The sequence below is a fragment of the Temnothorax longispinosus genome, chromosome 1 (assembly GCF_030848805.1).
Source record: "Temnothorax longispinosus isolate EJ_2023e chromosome 1, Tlon_JGU_v1, whole genome shotgun sequence".
Classification (NCBI taxonomy): domain Eukaryota; kingdom Metazoa; phylum Arthropoda; class Insecta; order Hymenoptera; family Formicidae; genus Temnothorax; species Temnothorax longispinosus.
The window spans coordinates 11,279,237-11,297,142 of NC_092358.1; the positions used below are offsets into that span (position 1 = coordinate 11,279,237).

The 17,906-nt window shown below is 41.0% G+C and overlaps 1 protein-coding gene and 1 pseudogene across 3 annotated transcripts in view; one reads left to right on the plus strand and one right to left on the minus strand.

Moving 5' to 3' along the window:
- Positions 1–17,906, plus strand: part of LOC139823365 (lipase 3-like) — a 167,654-nt pseudogene that overhangs the window by 39,930 nt on the left and 109,818 nt on the right.
- Positions 939–17,906, minus strand: part of Tsp26a (Tetraspanin 26A) — a 116,236-nt gene continuing 99,268 nt past the window's right edge. The window contains exons 6-10 of one of the 3 annotated variants that reach the window (XM_071795518.1): positions 15,324–15,452; positions 15,154–15,204; positions 13,439–13,549; positions 8,619–8,735; positions 939–7,214 (exon numbers count right to left, since the gene is read on the minus strand). In XM_071795518.1, the coding sequence (XP_071651619.1) occupies positions 7,146–7,214; positions 8,619–8,735; positions 13,439–13,549; positions 15,154–15,204; positions 15,324–15,452 (477 nt within the window). In that variant the 3' untranslated portion in view covers positions 939–7,145. The remainder of the gene's footprint in view (positions 7,215–8,618; positions 8,736–13,438; positions 13,550–15,153; positions 15,205–15,323; positions 15,453–17,906) is intronic. The other 2 variants (XM_071795594.1, XM_071795640.1) reach the window with 2 other exon arrangements.

A 17,906-nucleotide genomic window follows, 5' to 3' on the forward strand; every position in this document is an offset into this window, starting at 1 on the left:
GGTCGGAGTACTCTCGTCCTAGATCGAACGAATTTCACGCCGCACGTACGCCGCGCCGTGACTTTCGAGCAATTCTGTCAGAAACTGGGTCACGCGCCAGGGGAAGCTATCGTGTTTTGACAGTGAAGAGCCATGCGAATAATCCTCTGACGGTGAACGCGTCGCCGTCGAGCGTCGCGAAGCACGTTTTGGCACGGCTGCACAGGATTTCCTGGGAGGAAGTACGTTTGAATAAACAAAAGATTCAGAGATTTCAATGAACGGTCGTAAATCTTTATAAATCTGATAACGGTAATTAAATACTTTCCTTTACAATAAAATACTCATAATAATTGATAAGCTTATCGCGTGGAGGCATTGCCGTTTTCGACGTAAACATAGGAAAAATTTATTTGATAATTAATACATGTATATACTTTATATGCATAATTATTCTTTTTCTGTAATAAAAGAAGTATAGTCATCTAGTGGAACGTGTGTAAGCTTACCTGGAAAGTTGCGGAAATAGCCGGTATAACTGCGGTTATGAACTTTGCGTTTGTCCGGTTACCGTTTGATGCTACAGCCGATGAAACCGTTTTATTTCCTGTTCATTTCTCGATCGATAAATAATAAAGAACGATTTATTTTAATATATAATTTTATTTTAATGTATAGTCAACACACGCGCAATATTGATATACGATTTAATATACTTTATTAAAAAAAAGTATAAAAGCTACGTAGAATATAATAAGACATAAATAAAATTTTATAACATGTTTGTATAAAACTGCTAAACAAATTATGCAATAAACATTAATATAAGGAGGATATGTATTCTATGTTACTTTATGTTTATTGATATTTCTAAATTTTTCCGTATTTTTTTTTCAACGTGTATGCGTTTCATGCATTACGCAAAAACATAAATATCCCTAACGAAATTGTGCAAAAAATATCAATTATCGTAATTTTTATTGACTCACACGTCGACGGGTATAAATGTCCATTTGTTGCCCATAAAAACATTACAGTAATCTCTTAGCCGTTACAAGAAAAGTATGTGACTGTATTTACATTAGTTCAATTACAATGATTACACTTAGGAATACGTGCTATTTACCTATATTACATATGTATATAGTCGCACCGATACAATCGCAAATTATCAAAAGGTCAAACACCACAATGGCAGTGGTCGTTGCAATTATTTCAGAGACGGTTCAAAGCGCGCGATTGACAAACGTGGGTATATATTTCTCGTAAACGTTAAATCGAGGCTATATTAAAAATAAGGCAGTACATAAATCGTAATCAACTTATATGAGCTTTCCCTACGGCGTAGTTGCCCTTTTTAATACAATTAACGAACCTGAATTTCGTGACCCTTTTTCGAGGATTATTGAACGCATTCGTGGCATGAGAGGTAAGCTTCATTACGATTTCGCGAAATAACGAAGCACTCGTTTTGCTTTCCTCAGAATTTTTCGCTACAATTTAACGAAGCGAGGATCAGTACGATCGAAACAGTAAGAACATCGGTTTTGTCTGATCAGTTTAGTCTACTCGGACGTGTTTAGCTCTTATTTATATTGGATGTACAAGCGCGTGTACTGTATGTACATACACGAGCCATATAAAATACAGATAAATATAATCGTGCAGCGTAATTGCGGTGGCCGGGCTTCGCGAATTTTTTCGTTATTAATTACGTTACTTTGATCCTTTGAATAACATCGTACATCGAGTTTAAATTGAAGAGCTCCAAACCGCTTTAAATCCACATTAAACAACGTGGAGTACGCATTAAAAAGCTATCGATCATATATTTTTTACGATCACCTTCTCAAATTCACTGAATAAGTGTCAAATTTGTCTGCACGTTTTTGGCACCATAAGTGATTTAGCTCGGTTATCACGACACGATCGTACGCGGTTACATATTTACAAGATTCGGATACTGCCGATCGGCTAATAAACTCCGTTTTATAGTCTACACGGAAAGAACATTATATTACATCATCTTTGTTCACCGTAACGGTGTTGGTCAAGCGATTAAACTATCCCTTAGTTCCTTTTTCTTTTTTTTTTTTTACAAGTATACATATACAGTATTTACACGAATTTGAAAGAAGGAATGTAACGTTGTAATCGTCCGTAAGACATAATAGACGGATCGAATAGTAAGATTTAAATTATCAGTTATCTCGTGTGTTAAGTTGCTGGGTCATTGTCGACTTACTTTATGGAGGCAATTACGAATACTTATCAATAACATTTAAGTTTTACTTCGTGCATTGCCATTGATATTGTAAGAAGTACCTTAGATATTATGAATAAATTGTCAAGAGCTTTCCTGTTCTTAATATGATACACTTAAAGATTGTGAATTTGTATAAAAATGAATTTATCGCAAGTAATTATACAGGATATGAAAAAAGCTATATAAATGTATATATAGATAAAATTAAATAAAATTACCGAAAGAAGGAAAAAAAACAACGAAAGCAGAAATGTAAATCATATCTTTATTAATAAAAAAGAAATTATACGCAATTAGTCATCACAATGGAAAGGCGAAATGTGTAAACGTTTATGAGACATTACAAAGATGCGATGACGAATCGTGCGTAGAGAGACTAAAAACTTGTCAATTCGTTCGAATACGATACGAAGTATGAGAAACTATAATGCCATTTTAGAAGTAAGTTAGTCTTCAAAGTAAACCTGGTCTCGGATTGTAATTTTCGTAGGACGGCTGCAGCGTAGATCTCTCGCGAATAACTAAAATTAAACCAGATTACTGGCTCGATCTTGTGGCAACGATTAGATACCTTACAAACCTAAATAACTGATATTTAACGACGCGATGTAAAACGGAGAAGCGCGATGATCGACGAGTTCGATCCGCGGCTCGGATCAATCACTAAATTTAAGGGGGAAAAGATTGATAAGACAATCTTGCGGAGACATATAATAACGGGTAAAATCGTGTATACTAACTTAACGTTCAACGCACTACAGTATATCTTCAAATCGAAACTGGTTTAATTCGTGTCACGTGATCCGTATATTCTTTGGCAAGATTGCTTGTTGCGGTTATCTCGACGAGGATATCGGATCAGGTTAACAACTCGAGTTAATGGGACGATGCACGGGCTGGGAACGTCGGGTTTAGCAAATTGTTTCGACGATTTTATACTAGACGTATGTATGTATCTGCTTGCAAGCGCGTGCTTGCGAATGAAATATATAGAAACCGCAACACACTTTGCATATGAGCTACACATCGTTACGCATATATCGAAATATATATTATATATATTTTTTTTCTTTAAGAGTAAATCTTATTTCCCTAGGGATGACTCTTTTTTTTCTACATTTCAATCTTGGCAAAATAGATCATTGCAGGTCGGTATGTACACAGTCGTCGTTAAAACGTGTACGCGTCTGCTGCTCATGTTGCTAACGTTGAACACATGAGAGGAAAAGAGAGAAAGAGAAAGAGGAAAGAGGGACAACATTCAAACAATTATATATAAGAAGAGTATTATTTCGAGAGTATTCGTCTTAAATAGCACAGCCTTTGCTAAACCCGCTTCCGCATTCGCGTCGATGGCTCGTAAAAAATTACAATCGTCGGTTAACTTAACTTCTTTACTTGCGGCGAAACGAGCGACTAATTAACGTCACGGATCACAGCATCGTGTATTCACGACAGAGAAGTTCCTCGGATGAGCCAAGATGTAAACTCATACGGCAAATTTTGTGAAATAACAACAACGTTCCTCTAACGAGTATCTCTCGTTAATTATATTAATATATTCGGCTATCTATTGTGACGCGACGAGTTTTACAAGGAATAGAAGCGTCTTAAGAGAAAGATATTGGAATGACATATTTCGCATTCATGCTCGAACCGCTTAGCAACAGGTATTATATCGTGCAATCGATTGGCACGTAGATCGACCAAAGACAATGCATTTGCGGTTTGCGGCGCTTAAAGAGAGCTTTCTGACGCAAAACGCTGAAACATAAACTTAACTGAGAATATACGCTTGTTTGTAAACTGTCTTTTTTCATATGTAAGCGTTATTTGAAACAACTTAATTAGTTTTAAATTAATTAAGAATTACGCTTTAAATAATACATCGCATAGGTACAACTTGCATCGCGTAGTTACAAAAATCGGCAGTTTACGCATACTGCAAGTCAGTTTTGCGCGCGGGCCAGCCGCGTAAAAATTTCCTTATCACACCTTATTACCAAGTTTTCGGAAAAGTGTCTTTTTTGTTTGCAGCAAAGCAATAAATTTTCCAACATTCGGGAAAGCCTCGCGAAACATTTCCTCAGCCATTCCCGCAAACTTTTGCTCCCTTGTTGTTAAGTTCGAGCATAAATAAATACATAGAACCGTCATGTTTCCCAGCACACAAGATTTATAAATATTAACAGCCCAAGTTAGCCACGTTATGCCACCCGCGTCTACTCGCACAGTATATAATACACGTTACCCCATGTAATTTACTACACGATATAAAATGCGGTATTTACCGCTATCGTATTTACCATCGGCCCTTCAGCAGCACATGTCGAAGTCCCTCGATAATATCTTTTTCGTGAGATATTTCAAATCGATGAACACTCAAACGGTTATTGTAATTTATGACTGTATTTGTTTGCGCAAGCTGTCATAATTTTTCCCAGCCTGAAGCGTTAAATTTGTCGTATGTACATTTCAACGGGAATTTTAAAGATTAAATTGTTTTTAAACTTAATTATATTTAAAAAAAATATATATAACGAAATATAAAGAATTACTTGTTACGTCGAAATTCGAAACTCAATGCACTTGTTGTTTGCGCTCGCAGTTACCATAGTAGCGATAAATAGTCATGATTGTAAAATCGAAACAGGCTTTCGACGTGCTTCTCGATATACGATATGTGCGGTAGACACAGGGTACGACGGACATCTGGCCCAACGATGGAGGGATGGAATGTAATTCAGGAGGAATCGATATGCCCGAGGTGGCACAGTGGATCCATTACTGCGTCGTATTTTGACGACCAATTGGGAACAAGGGAAAGTTATTGTATACTTGTGTATGTTGTATGGCTACCGTTCTCTATCACGGCGAAAAGTTGTTGCTGAATTCTTGTGCGGTGAAGTCGACTTTTCTCGTTCACCGCGCCCCCACGACGACGTCACGTTGACCGATCTTATAATGGCTCGACACATTGTAGCTCGCGAATCCTAGGCGAAGGCGTTCTCGTCTGTCTTTTCCTATTCTAAATGCGCGAAACGTATCTACTTTTTTCATCTCCAGACAGGAGGACGGGATTTCGCAGTCGACCGTGTCCTGCAACGGTCGAGCGGTTCCGCGCGAGCCCGGAAGGAGCTGAGCTGGTTGCGTCTATCGTTTAACTTCGCTAATTTCGTTCATCTTTCGTACACGTTTCGTACGACTGAACTCCAATAAAAAATATCCGATTAACAATAGTTTGCGATAATTGACGATCAGGCCTAAAAATTTACTGCATCATTGACAAACTTGATTAATTAATTCTAATTGATAATTCCTTTAAATTATGGCCTCGATTTATATAGGTAGAAAACAGAAATGCAGTTAACCACGATTAGCGACGATAATCGATGTTGATGCAATCAGCCCTAAGGCGTCTCGAGAGAGATCGAATTGCGAGTACCAGACACCACGGATGAGATTCCATTGTTTGCCCTAGGAGTATCGATTTTCCGTGGAATCGAGTTCGCTGCTTTGAGTGTCACTTGTGATCGCTTGTTGACTCGTCGATTTGAGAAGCCTGATATACCAGAACGAATATATCCGATTCGAAAATATCCCTTTTGTACAATCATCAAACGATTCAGTCAAGCTAGCTATACTTCCGTTACTCAAGACACTTGTAAGTCAAATCATATATATATTTGAGCAAAATTCATTTATCTTAAAGAAATACTAGTGAAAAAAATATATTATTGCTGTACAAAAATCTATAATAAAATTTTTTCGTACAAGGAATATTTCACGGATTGAGTAACTCATTAAAAAAAATAAGCCCTTCCATGATTTTCGAAAGATTCAATTTTGATTATATTAGATTTGTGTGAAAATTTTGAAGCAATCATTGCAAAGGGGATGCCTGGAGATCTCGCAATTCTTAAGAAAAATATTTTGGCGCACGTTTTCTCGCAAAAAAGTAAATACGTTTCGCAGGCAGCAACGTCGAGATGAAACATCGAGACGTTCCGCTTCGGTGATGAAGACAAACGTTACATCGGATATTTCGTGACGATGTACTGCGATGCACTCGTCGAAAAACCTTCCTGCTGAACGCTTGCGTCGCGACGACCAACGTCTTCTCGTCGACGTCGTTTGATAGCGAGAGAAATTGATCTTAATTCAAAGAAATGTATACGTATATGGCAAGAAAAAATTTCTATTTCTAATATCCGATTATAATTTGCCAAAAATTGAGATCCGATTGGAATTAAATATATTATTAATCTAAATTCACAATGCCAATTTTTATTTTTGTGTAAACTGTGTTGATCCTCATTTTACTACTATTAATATGTAAAAATTTATGTCTCTGTTAATCCTTGTATAAAATACAATTAAATTATACACAATGCCACAAATAAATAACATGTAGATATCTTTAAGAAATTCTTCATTACTTTTGGCGATTGCTCCATCTGTATCTGCGATAAGAAATCTACTCAAAAGCGACGTTAATCAGGGCGCGATAAGACTGAACTTCGAAAACAATCAATTTCTCTCATTATTCGACAATTCAGACGATTAATCGATTGGACGGTACGGAAGGAGCAGGACGGGGTCGTCGCGCGCGACTGCAAAGTTTCTCGGATATTTACAAGTCGAAGGATTCGAGCGGTGCGAGTCGCAGCGCTATCGCGCGGATCTGATTATCGTCGGAGAATCGCAATCCGGTCATCGGTGTTGGCTCGATCGTGAAAATCCTTCGAGGATATCCGTCCGCTCTTCGTCTGCGAAAAGATCCAATCGATCCGCTCGCTCCGGAGCTCCGAGTCCGCGTCGAGACCTTGTGATTCGATCAACGTAGCCGGTTAGCATCTATAAAGACAAGATGCTAGACTGCCGTGGGGGCACGCGATTGTCAATGCCACTTCGCCTTTTGCGCGAATATATCCGCGCGCAAATTCTGCGCGAAGCAGATTCCCAGAATCTGAAAACAGTGAGAACACTCCGTTTATCGCTGTGCCGTAAAGCATCCGCGAGAATTAAAAAGAGAAACGCTCTCTTAGCATTTTCATAAAATATTCGCGAATGTCTGAAACGATATTCAATTGATATTCGATATAGTATTCTAAAAGTAGAAATAATATTTCTCTTGTTACCGTCAAGACGGTTCTGAAGAATATTTCATAGAGAGAATATTCTTTTAATTTAGCAGAATAATTAAAACGATACCTACATTTGCTTTAATCGTCCACCGTATTCGTGAAACGATGTATTATTTTTATACTTAAAATAACTGATGTATAAATGATGTATAAATAGTCTGCATTAAATCAGGTTTATGAAAATGCTAAAAGTATATTTATAACTACTAAAATTATATAAAATATATAAAATGTACTGATATATAGAATATATGAAATTTATCGAAAGAATTTATCGATAAATTTTTTAGTTGGAAGAAAACTACTGAAATTAAATTGATTTAATTCGCTACCATTTAGTAGTATTTGTGCTCATGGTGAATATGCATACATCTATAATTTTGGATAATTGGATACACGTACGTACGTATAATTAATCTGAATAATTAAATCATACATCACATCGAGATGCAATCGATAAGTTCTAATAGAACGAGCAATATCAACATGCTTTGAGCAATATCAACATCTACTTGACACATACGGAGTAAGGGGAAAATTCATTACGTAAAGTAAGCATGAATTTAAAATCCTTTAATAAAATTCAAGAGAGGCTCAATATATTACACTGATAAACGCACTTGCGCCGCCTATATAGCTACGTGTTATTATGTATCTCGCATCTACTTTACGTCTTCCCGCGTGTAACACTGCGAACGAAACTGGTAACAGTCAACGTTGCAAGCACGGATAAAGTCTCACCTTATTTCCTTTAGGGCATGCAACGGCTCCATAATACAGCGGTCCGCATCAACGAATATACATCGCGAGAAACGTGCTAAAAACTCGTTTTAACACTCTGAATCAATGATGGCAATCTTGAGCTACATAGAATATATCTGAATCGCAAATTGAAAATTAAGCGAGAGTTCGCACCAAGAGTTTGAGTTTTCCATTACGGGCTGAATTTTAAAAGAATCTTAACTACCGTAAAACGCCCACACGCGGTTACTTGAAAATAACGTTTTTCGAAAATTCTTGACCAAGATTTCCACCTTGACGCCTCGCAATTGACGCTTCATCATTTAACTTAGGTCATGTCAAGTGTTGAACGTACGGATTCCAAATGTTAATTAATCGCGAGAGAGTCAAGTCGCGAGGTACTTCCACGTACTCGTCGAAAGTTTATCGATGCGTGCCGAAGATCGGAGCTTGTACTTATGCTAATGCATTTTACCAGCATATACCTGAGTGAATGCTGTGCCAACCGCACCGCTGGCAATCGCGAGGAGATTTCGTTCTATCCACTCCTCGCCGGCCTGTATGCAACCTTTTTCATAAATCACTTTGGCGACCTCAAAGTTCTGCAAAAGAAGAAAAGGAAAAGGCTACTTTGCTTACCGTCAGCTGTCCCCCCTTCCCTGGATGTCACGCTACTATTACAGTTGTTAGTCCAGGACAATTTTCCGATGGTGGTGGTGGTGGTATTAGTTCCGTGAAGGTTTCCGTAGAGAAAGTGAAAGGATAGCTGCACCGTTGTTTATGTAACTCCGGTTTACCGTCGATCGCGTCAATCGGTCGCTATTTTAATGCGCGCGTGTCGCAATCCCTTTAAACGTTCGTCGCGACGCGCGTTTCGCGTTTCGCCATTTACGCGAATTGCGGTAATAATCGAGGCTAGATTTAACGATAGCTAATAACCTATCAGCTACGACGTGAACATGATTCTTTAATTAAAGTTTCATGTTCGATATATTTTAAGTCATATCACAGCAATCTTATTCTGTCCTTCCGACGAGACATTTATCGCGAACGAATTATAATGTTGACACGTCGGTGTTTCGCAAGATTGCGATGCGCTCGAATAACCGCGCGCGGAACGCAAAAACTGCTCGCAAATGAGAGCGAGGATAAAATCCACGATGATAACTCTCGGTCGCCCGAAGACGAGAACTCGCGAGAACACTGAAAAGGTCAGGACTGCTCTCGGTTTTACATCCCGCTTGATCTCGTTCTTCGTTCCGTTAAGTGAAAACTCAATAAGGTACTCGGACTCCAGTCGACGTGTTTTCTCTCTGCGCGTTTTTCACGATTCCGTCGCGAGAACTATATCACTCGGAGGGAAGCTCGTCCAGGAGGAACGAAAGAACAGTAACGTGCGTTATATACGAGAATGACGTTCTTAAAGGAGCGATATCCCGCTCGGTCGTGGCCCCGAACAATGAATTTCGCCGCTTAAATTTTCTAGCGAAGTCTCCGGCCGGTAACTTCAATTTCCAGTCATATAAAGGTAGCAACTTGATTTATTAGGAATGGGTAGGGGCTGCGCCGGAGGGGCGCAAATCGAGCCGGGATCGTAAAGTGGATCCAAAGGAGGAAGAGGAGGAGGAGGAGGAGGAGGAGAAAGAAAACGGAAGGAGGATTTCGAGCGGAGGGAACGGAGGGCACGTACGTACTCGAGAAAATATATATACACGTTACAGCGGCGGGTGCGCGGAAGGCGGAAAGAGGAAGCACGTATGGGGCATTTACGGGGTCGGGTGACGGTAGATAGGGGAGGAAAGAGGGATCCTAAGTAACAAGCCCATTCTGTTACGCCGTGCCTCGCGCGTTTACCTTCAAGGAGCCAGGGAGTAACTACGCGAGCTTTCAACCTGCTACTTCATTTACACCTTCTATACCTCTCCGCTATCCAACTTTTCCCTCAACGTTGTCCTCTCCGTCTCCTTCTCGATACGCGGACGATATTGTGCGACTGCCTCATTAGCGGGGCGTTAGATGCCCTAATTACTTAAGAGTTTTCGTCTGTCGTTCTTCTCCGCCACTCTTCCGTTACGTCCCTTACGTTAAAGGGTCTCCCGGTGCGGGAACTGCTAATTTATTCTGGCTCTTCAACGTCGCGCGCGCGTGTCAAAGCGGCCGACGATGCGCGCGATGACAGCGACGAGATTGGGGAAGACCGAAGGCGGAAAATAGACGACGAGGGTCTGGTGTGTACCCAACGTGACTTTGGTTAAGCGCAGTTAATTGAGGCTCTGACAGGGCGTAAGCTAGTGGCGAAAATTTTTCAGCGGCGCGGCGAGAGAAGATTAATTTGACGGTGGAAAAAGCCTTCCGAGCCAACGTGCCACTCGTTTCTATTCATCTCTCCACTGTTCGTTCAGCTACTTGCCAACATTTCTCACTCCACGACGAGATCCTTTCCCGGGCGTTTTTCGAGCCGCGCCGTGGAAATCGGGATAGCATAGCGCGGCGATGGCAGCCTCCTTATTTTAGCGTACTATAATCTCCCCGTATTAGCATAGATAACATCGCAATTCTGGCGCAGTACAATCGCGCGCGCTAGCGTATAGATAAGCGCGCGATTATAGCGTAGCATAATCTCGGGCTCTAGCCTACTAGTATAATCCGGTAATTTTAACGTAATATGATTTTGTGCCTCGCCCGGGTCGGCTGGCCTTGTATGTACGTAATTCTGACGTATAATTGCTCGAGCGATACTTTATGGCTGCGATATCGTTTGCGATAATCTTCCTCAATCAGCATAAAGAATCAACATAAATCTTAGACATTCAGGTACGTGGAAAATTGCTAAATGCAATTTTAGATGCACTTTCTGTCCGCGCAATACGACACATACATTTTTCCCAAATCAATTTACCATTCCATTGAGTCGTTTATTAATTTCGTAGCTATCATATTGACGAACCGACGGTTAGGTTAATCGTATTTTAATAGCAAATTTAATGATGAATTTCTCGATAATTTTCGATTAAACGTGTCAATTAATGTAATATTAATGCGCGCCAGTTTACCAGCCGATATGTCAATATGCAATCTTGTTGCGATGTAATTGGATGCAAACACACCGTCCAAATAACAATAAAACAATAAAACTCGCGCCGGCCGTGAAATTGAAATTTGAATAATTAGCATGGAATTAATATAGTCGCGCCAAGAGAGAAAAATGCTCGATGTTTATGACGCGTAAACTGGTTCTTCGGACGTTTGTTGCGTATCGGAGTGAGGTACTATATAATCGGTCTAGCTGTCAAGATTATCCATCGAGTTGGCAGTAATTTACCATACTGATTACGGGACGGGAAAAACTCGTATTATTGCATCGCGTGCCAGCTTCGTATAAACACTTTTATAGAATAGTTGCACGGTGCACGCGCTTATGACTTATATTCCTATCTTCATTAAAGTATATATAATGCGCTTAACTATGCGGAAAGTGATGTTTCCGAGAGGAAAGAGAATGAACGAGAGGCGGTTATTGAACGAAATTATGCGACGACAAATTAACAATAATCATTGAAAATTTTAAGAGATACGCGATAGTCGTGATATTTGCGTAAGAGTATACCGATGTGTAAAGTGTAATATGGGAACGTATCGACGAGATAATTGTTATCTAAATATTCGTCGCAAGTATTGGCAGATATTTGAATTGACTACTCTGTACACTCGATTTTTGCAAAATCAAATCTACATGAGTACACATATTTCAATAGAGATGATATTTGTTGCACAACGTACTCGCACAAATGAATCAATTGTAAATAATGTGAACTGCGTTTTGTTATGAAGAACAAAATTCTCTCGGACGAGTACGCTTCGATGATTATACCATACCACGCATTTCGTTATTACACGCATTATGACGTTTTTGTTTAGAAGCGGGATATACATAGTACTTACCGTATCGATTCTCCCTCGAGCTATCGCGTATCGATACAAAATGCATCGCCGAGAATATACACGTCATTCTGATACTTATACTTACTTACTATCTGACCCATATAATGGAGAGATATGTTTATAAGCGTACGTAACAATAGTAACATTTCTAAATTTGACAATGCGACAAGCATTATACGCTATCAAACAAAACGTAAGCAGAACTAAAAACGAGAAATAAAAACGATATATCAAATTTGTACATAATATCGTGAGACATATTACTGGGACATTGTCACGAATCACCGGATATCTTTTTTATTGATTCTTTGCGGATCGAATTCGAAATCGAATTTCTCGCAATATGAGAAAATATCGAGCTTCGCGGTTAAAAGAGCATTCGGCGGTGATTTCCGAGACGTCCCGTGCAGAATTTCGTCACGTCTACATCTAACATACATGCGATCATGTTCGTAAACAGCGAATCATCTTTACCGAGGTAACCGAGAAGCTGGGGAACTGCAACTTTCTCGCGCGTGTGCCTTAGTAACCATGTCGCGTCGCAGCTGAGACATGCCACGCGGAAAGCATCGCGTTTAATGAAATTAAAGCTTTTTAACGGTAAACCACTTTGCATCGCTCGGTCGATCGCGCTCCGCCTGCCCGCCGGTACTTGGCCCAAGTTTACTTTTTCCGGTCTTTGCACCGCGCGTCGGCGTAAAAACGGATCGATCGGCGCGTCTGGAATATTCATCACACACGTACGCCTTTAGAGAAGTAAGTAAGGCAACGCCATTAAGGCGTAATAGCGGCGCGTTTACGTATTAGACCGTAGAAATACACGCTCGCGCGCGGATGTCACGCCGAGTGCAACGAACGATAGTCCGTATATACTTTCCTTTCCTTTCCGTGACGGCGGTCGTGCTATCAATCTCCGGCTGCTCGCGAGCGTTATATTGGAACGGTATTTCTCCCGCCGCGCCGCGAAATTCATACGCGCGCGGCGGTGTTTCTCTGAAAATCCTCGTTGCCTCGTATATTTCTCGCGAGATTCTTCGTCGCCGCGCGCAATTCCGCCCGAATAAAATAGGAATACTCGCGGAAATAGAAATATCACTCGCAGATTGCTGTTTACGTAGACAACTATATTTGAAAATATATACATTATAGAATCGGTATCTATAGACATATCTACCTTCTTCAGAATTTCGTTTAATATATCCTGGCGCGATTCTTAGCGAATTCGTGAAGCGTTTACGTATATAAAAAGTATGGTATTTTAATTTACAGATTTTTTTTAAGTGGAATATTTTGCGGCAAAAGCGATCGAAGAAAATTGAGGCTTCCCAGCTTAACGGACGACAGTTTTTAGGATTAAAAGTACCTGCAGAACCATGGTGCTGACCACGGTACCGGCGACGGGTACGAGATTCAATTCTAGCCACTCCTCACCCGCTCTTAGGCAACCCCGCTCGAATATACTTCTCTCTCCCGTCTGCATTGGCCCGAGGGAGTAAATAGAAATGGTTTAAAAAACCGGTAACACACAAGGGTGCTTGCTCGAGCTCAGAGACTCGAAATTACGCCGTCGGTTGTGGGCTGCGGTCCACCGATAACGCGCGAGCAAGCATCGATACTATACATTTTCGTTCTCTCTCTCGCTCAACGACAACGAGGGTGTGCTCTTTGGGCGTGAATGAGAAAACGACTCCCGTTTTCCTCTTAATCGCGACTCACGACATACAGATATATTTTTATGCCGCTGCGCGAGAGAACCCACAAAGCACGCCCCAAGGGGCAGAGAAAAACTTAAGAGGGTTTATCGACTGACACGCGGGCATAACTTAGCGGTTTAAACCACAGGGGGGAAAGTAAGAGAAATGTAATAAGGTGTTCGTGATGCTCGCCGTTGCGTGAAGCGATCCGGTGCGGAGTGTGGGTGCGGGGTGTAACGAGGGGGAGACGGTATTCGCGATGGTATACACGTAACGTCGATTCTCCGTCACGTGTAGCAGATTTTTGAGGAACCCACCCGCGGGGATTCAACCGCATTTGAAATTTATATTCTTATTTGCAAATTGTGACCAAATACGATAATCGTCTCGAATGTAATTTTTATTAATTTGTACACGGCACACTCATAATGGGTGAAAAATATCGGTGACGTTTAATACACCGCCACGGAAAAAGCTCTTTACTCTTTATCGTTATTTATTTAGTCGCATTTTATCGGTCCGTAACGCATCGCGGTGCACATTAACGATCTCCCGACAAAAAATATAATTAAGCGACGAGGGCTTCTCTCGATGAAAGCGTAATTAGCGAAGGGGCGGACTCCGAGCCATTACATCGGGAATGATATACCCGCTCTTAAAATAAAGCCTGCACAGAAGTTCTTATCCCCCCTTCCTCTCCCTTCGCTCTCTGCCACCCCTCTCCCCTTTCCTCTCCCTTCGTCCCCTGGACTCGACTATTTTCTCTCTAATTAAGTTCCACAGTTTCTTGACCCGGATCGTTTTTGCCCGCGCTTGTAGACATTGTGTAATCGTGCGCGCGCGACCCGCGCAAAACTACCCCGGAGAACTACCGCTATCTCGAATCTGGCCCCGTGCGATGGAGCGCGATTCCAAAGACAAATTATTCGGCCCCTCCGAGGCACGTTCCACTTGGTTTACCGTACTTTCGTAACGGCGGCACAAAATGACGCAAGTTTCGAATCGGAAACAAGGCGAAACTAGGATACCACGGTCGGAATGTTACGGTCGGGTGTCATTCGTAATATGTGGATGTAGAGTATGTAAGTTACGATAGTTACGAAATAGGTAAAGGAGTTTAAAAGATATGATTAAAAGAACTTTTTGGATGGGATGAATTTAAAGACTCACATTAAAAACGCGGAACATAAGAAGAGACGAAAGTAGAGTATAATATTTAACCGAAAATAATATGTTTCGAGGGAAAGTTGTTTTCGTATCTTTTATAATCATGAACTTTTTAAGTCCGGTTTTCTAAGCGTTATTTGTCATACGACAAAAGTAAATATTTCAATTTAAAAATTCTTAATCAATATTAGCGATAGAATAAAGATGTTATACTTACGTAACTGGGCTTTCTTACATCATAACCGCATTGTTTATTTTTAATGATTTCCTGAAACAAATAAAAGAAGAGAAGATTTGACTTTCAACCGTAGAATTAGCATTCGATGGGAAATGATTTTATACAGCGGTAGCAATCACGAGTACTATAATTAGTATGGAGAAAATTACATTAGGTTTTCGCTTGCAACAGCTAAAAGGCACGCCGCATGCTTCCCTTGAGCCTATGTCGCTCGACGAACAATTGAAATAATTGTTGCGGTCCCAATCTCTCGGACCCTCAATGCCGCAACACTGCAACTGAAAAATAAGACAACAAATTTTATAATATTACGATATAACGTGCTTCTATATGTTAAGAGAAACCGCTAAATTTTTAATTGCTTATAGATTCCCACACGGATTCTTTGATCTACACATCTACACAGAATTTCGTCGTTTTCGATGTAGTAGTTTGGCAGGAAACTCATCGCAATTCGTTCGCACAGACAGTTCGAGAATATTATCCTCAGGCGAGGCCGAAGTCAGCGCCGATATGATCAATCGCGGTCGAATTTGCGATGAATATCACGAGCGGGTATGAATTTCAAACGTCGTCATAAATAATTCCGATGACGCTGGAAATTCAGACGAGGCAATATTAAATACGCGACTTAAAGGATAAGATCGTTCGATAAGCGAGGAAGAGAGAACGTCGCGTCCGGTTCGGAAGCACCAGGCTATAATAAGCGTATAAGAGAACGAAATTATCTCGTTGCAAGGAGCCGGGTATTAAGGGAAGGAGAAAAAGTCTGTGGGATCATGTGAGTTGGGATTCGGCTCGCAACGAGGCTTGGCCAGCGACCGAAGTCCCGAGACCTTCATTAAACCTCAATATATGTTTCCTCTGCGAATCCGAGATGCTTTATTCTTCTTCCTCGGCTACCCGTATGTGTCCTCGTTGGTTAGTTCGGTAATTTTTTCACGCTAATCCCACCGGCCAAATGGCCAACAATGAAACGTTCTCTTTATATAAAGGATACCCGATAAAGTTTCTCCTAAACATTAATTCTGCGTATAACTGTGCCATTGGGAGTAGTAGCGTCATTTGCGACAATCGTCTACAACGGGTAATTAATTCGTAGATCTTACAGGCACTAATTTATTTGGGAAAATCTCTTGCCAATAAGTATAACATACATTGCACACCGCCAGTTAATATTATGCTATATATGCATTTGATTAATCAGCCGGCAAGCGCGCACACGCGTATCTCGCAATACTATCGTATAATTAATTAACCATGGGAATATTCGTATTTCTCGGTACGACATTCGCGCCGCGGACGGGAGATATTTCACGTTTAATTAAAAGGCATAAAAATGAATTACCCGACGCGAAGTGTATTAGATTCTCTCGCCGGGGTTAAAAATAGAGAATCGATACGGGAAATATCACGAATTCAATTATTAATAACGGGGTTGCATGATGTGAGAGCGCCTCGCGTTTGTCGTTTCGCACGTACTTCGTACGAATTCGATTAATCAGGCGATTCGTTATCGCGATATAAGAAGTGGCTGTCACGCGAAGCCAATATTATCGAGAGGAAGGGAGAAAGGGAAAGGACAAGCGTCGAGCACCGAAAGATAATATCAGGCGGATCCTTCCCCTGGCAACTACCGTAATTTAAGTTGATTTGTTTTTCAGCGTGCTCGTTTTATTTTATTTCAATTATTCGTTGCGGTAACGTTTCAATTCGTTCCAATCAAATATTCATAATACGAAACATGGGCGCGTGGAATATTCATACGAGATGCGAATGCGAGTCGAGTATTGAGATACGAGATACGAGTTTCCGATTGTAGCTGGATTTAATTATTATTCGCTCGATGGCCGTACAGGCTGTATCAAGAGAGATCGACAACAGGCGCTCCGCTCGATTCGCCATCGATTTCTCTTTGGGCGAGAATTTCGCCGTAACTGGCAAAGCTTAAACTGATAGAGAACATGTAACACAGTGAAACACGCAGATAACAATTGGAATTCACGCGAATATAACGGAATCTTCAGTTCGTATTTCAATTCGTTATCGTTATTAAATCTCTTGACGATCTCCGAACGACGACAAGAAAATTAACTTTGACTTTTTGGTCAGGGCGCGTTCAACGTTGAGGAACGGCGCGGCGCGGCGCGCGCAAAACGGTATTGCAGAATGAAATATTCTGCCACGGAAGAATCGACTCGAGATTCCTCCAGGGGCAGAATTTTTCTCGTTTGCCGACGTACCCGTCTCTCTTGATACATCCTGTATATCGATCGCGCCGGACCGAACCGGCCGAGTTGAGCCAATTGATAAGTGGGATGGCGACGGTAAATACGCTCCGCGCTACCGCACGAAGTCGAAGTACTAAGCATTTCATTAACCGCCTATAAATGGTACCGAGTGAATCCCGACGGGGTCAGACAATGCGGTGTATGGCAACTCGGTGGTGCCTCGGTTTCCTCGGGGCTGATAGGATTGCCGGAATTGCGCGCCGGCATACCGGGCGTCCCTATTGAAATCTCGTAAACCACAATTGGTCGGGCGACCATCGATTAACGAATTCGACGCTATCGCGCTCTCGGCCGAAATCGACTGTCATATCTTCAAACGGAATCATCTTAATCCTCGGAAACAACGTTGAATCTGTGTATCTATGAGTGTACTATGGTATTTTACAATTTTTATCTGCGCGAGTGTCACAATCATCTTTCGCATTGCAGCGTCTATAAATC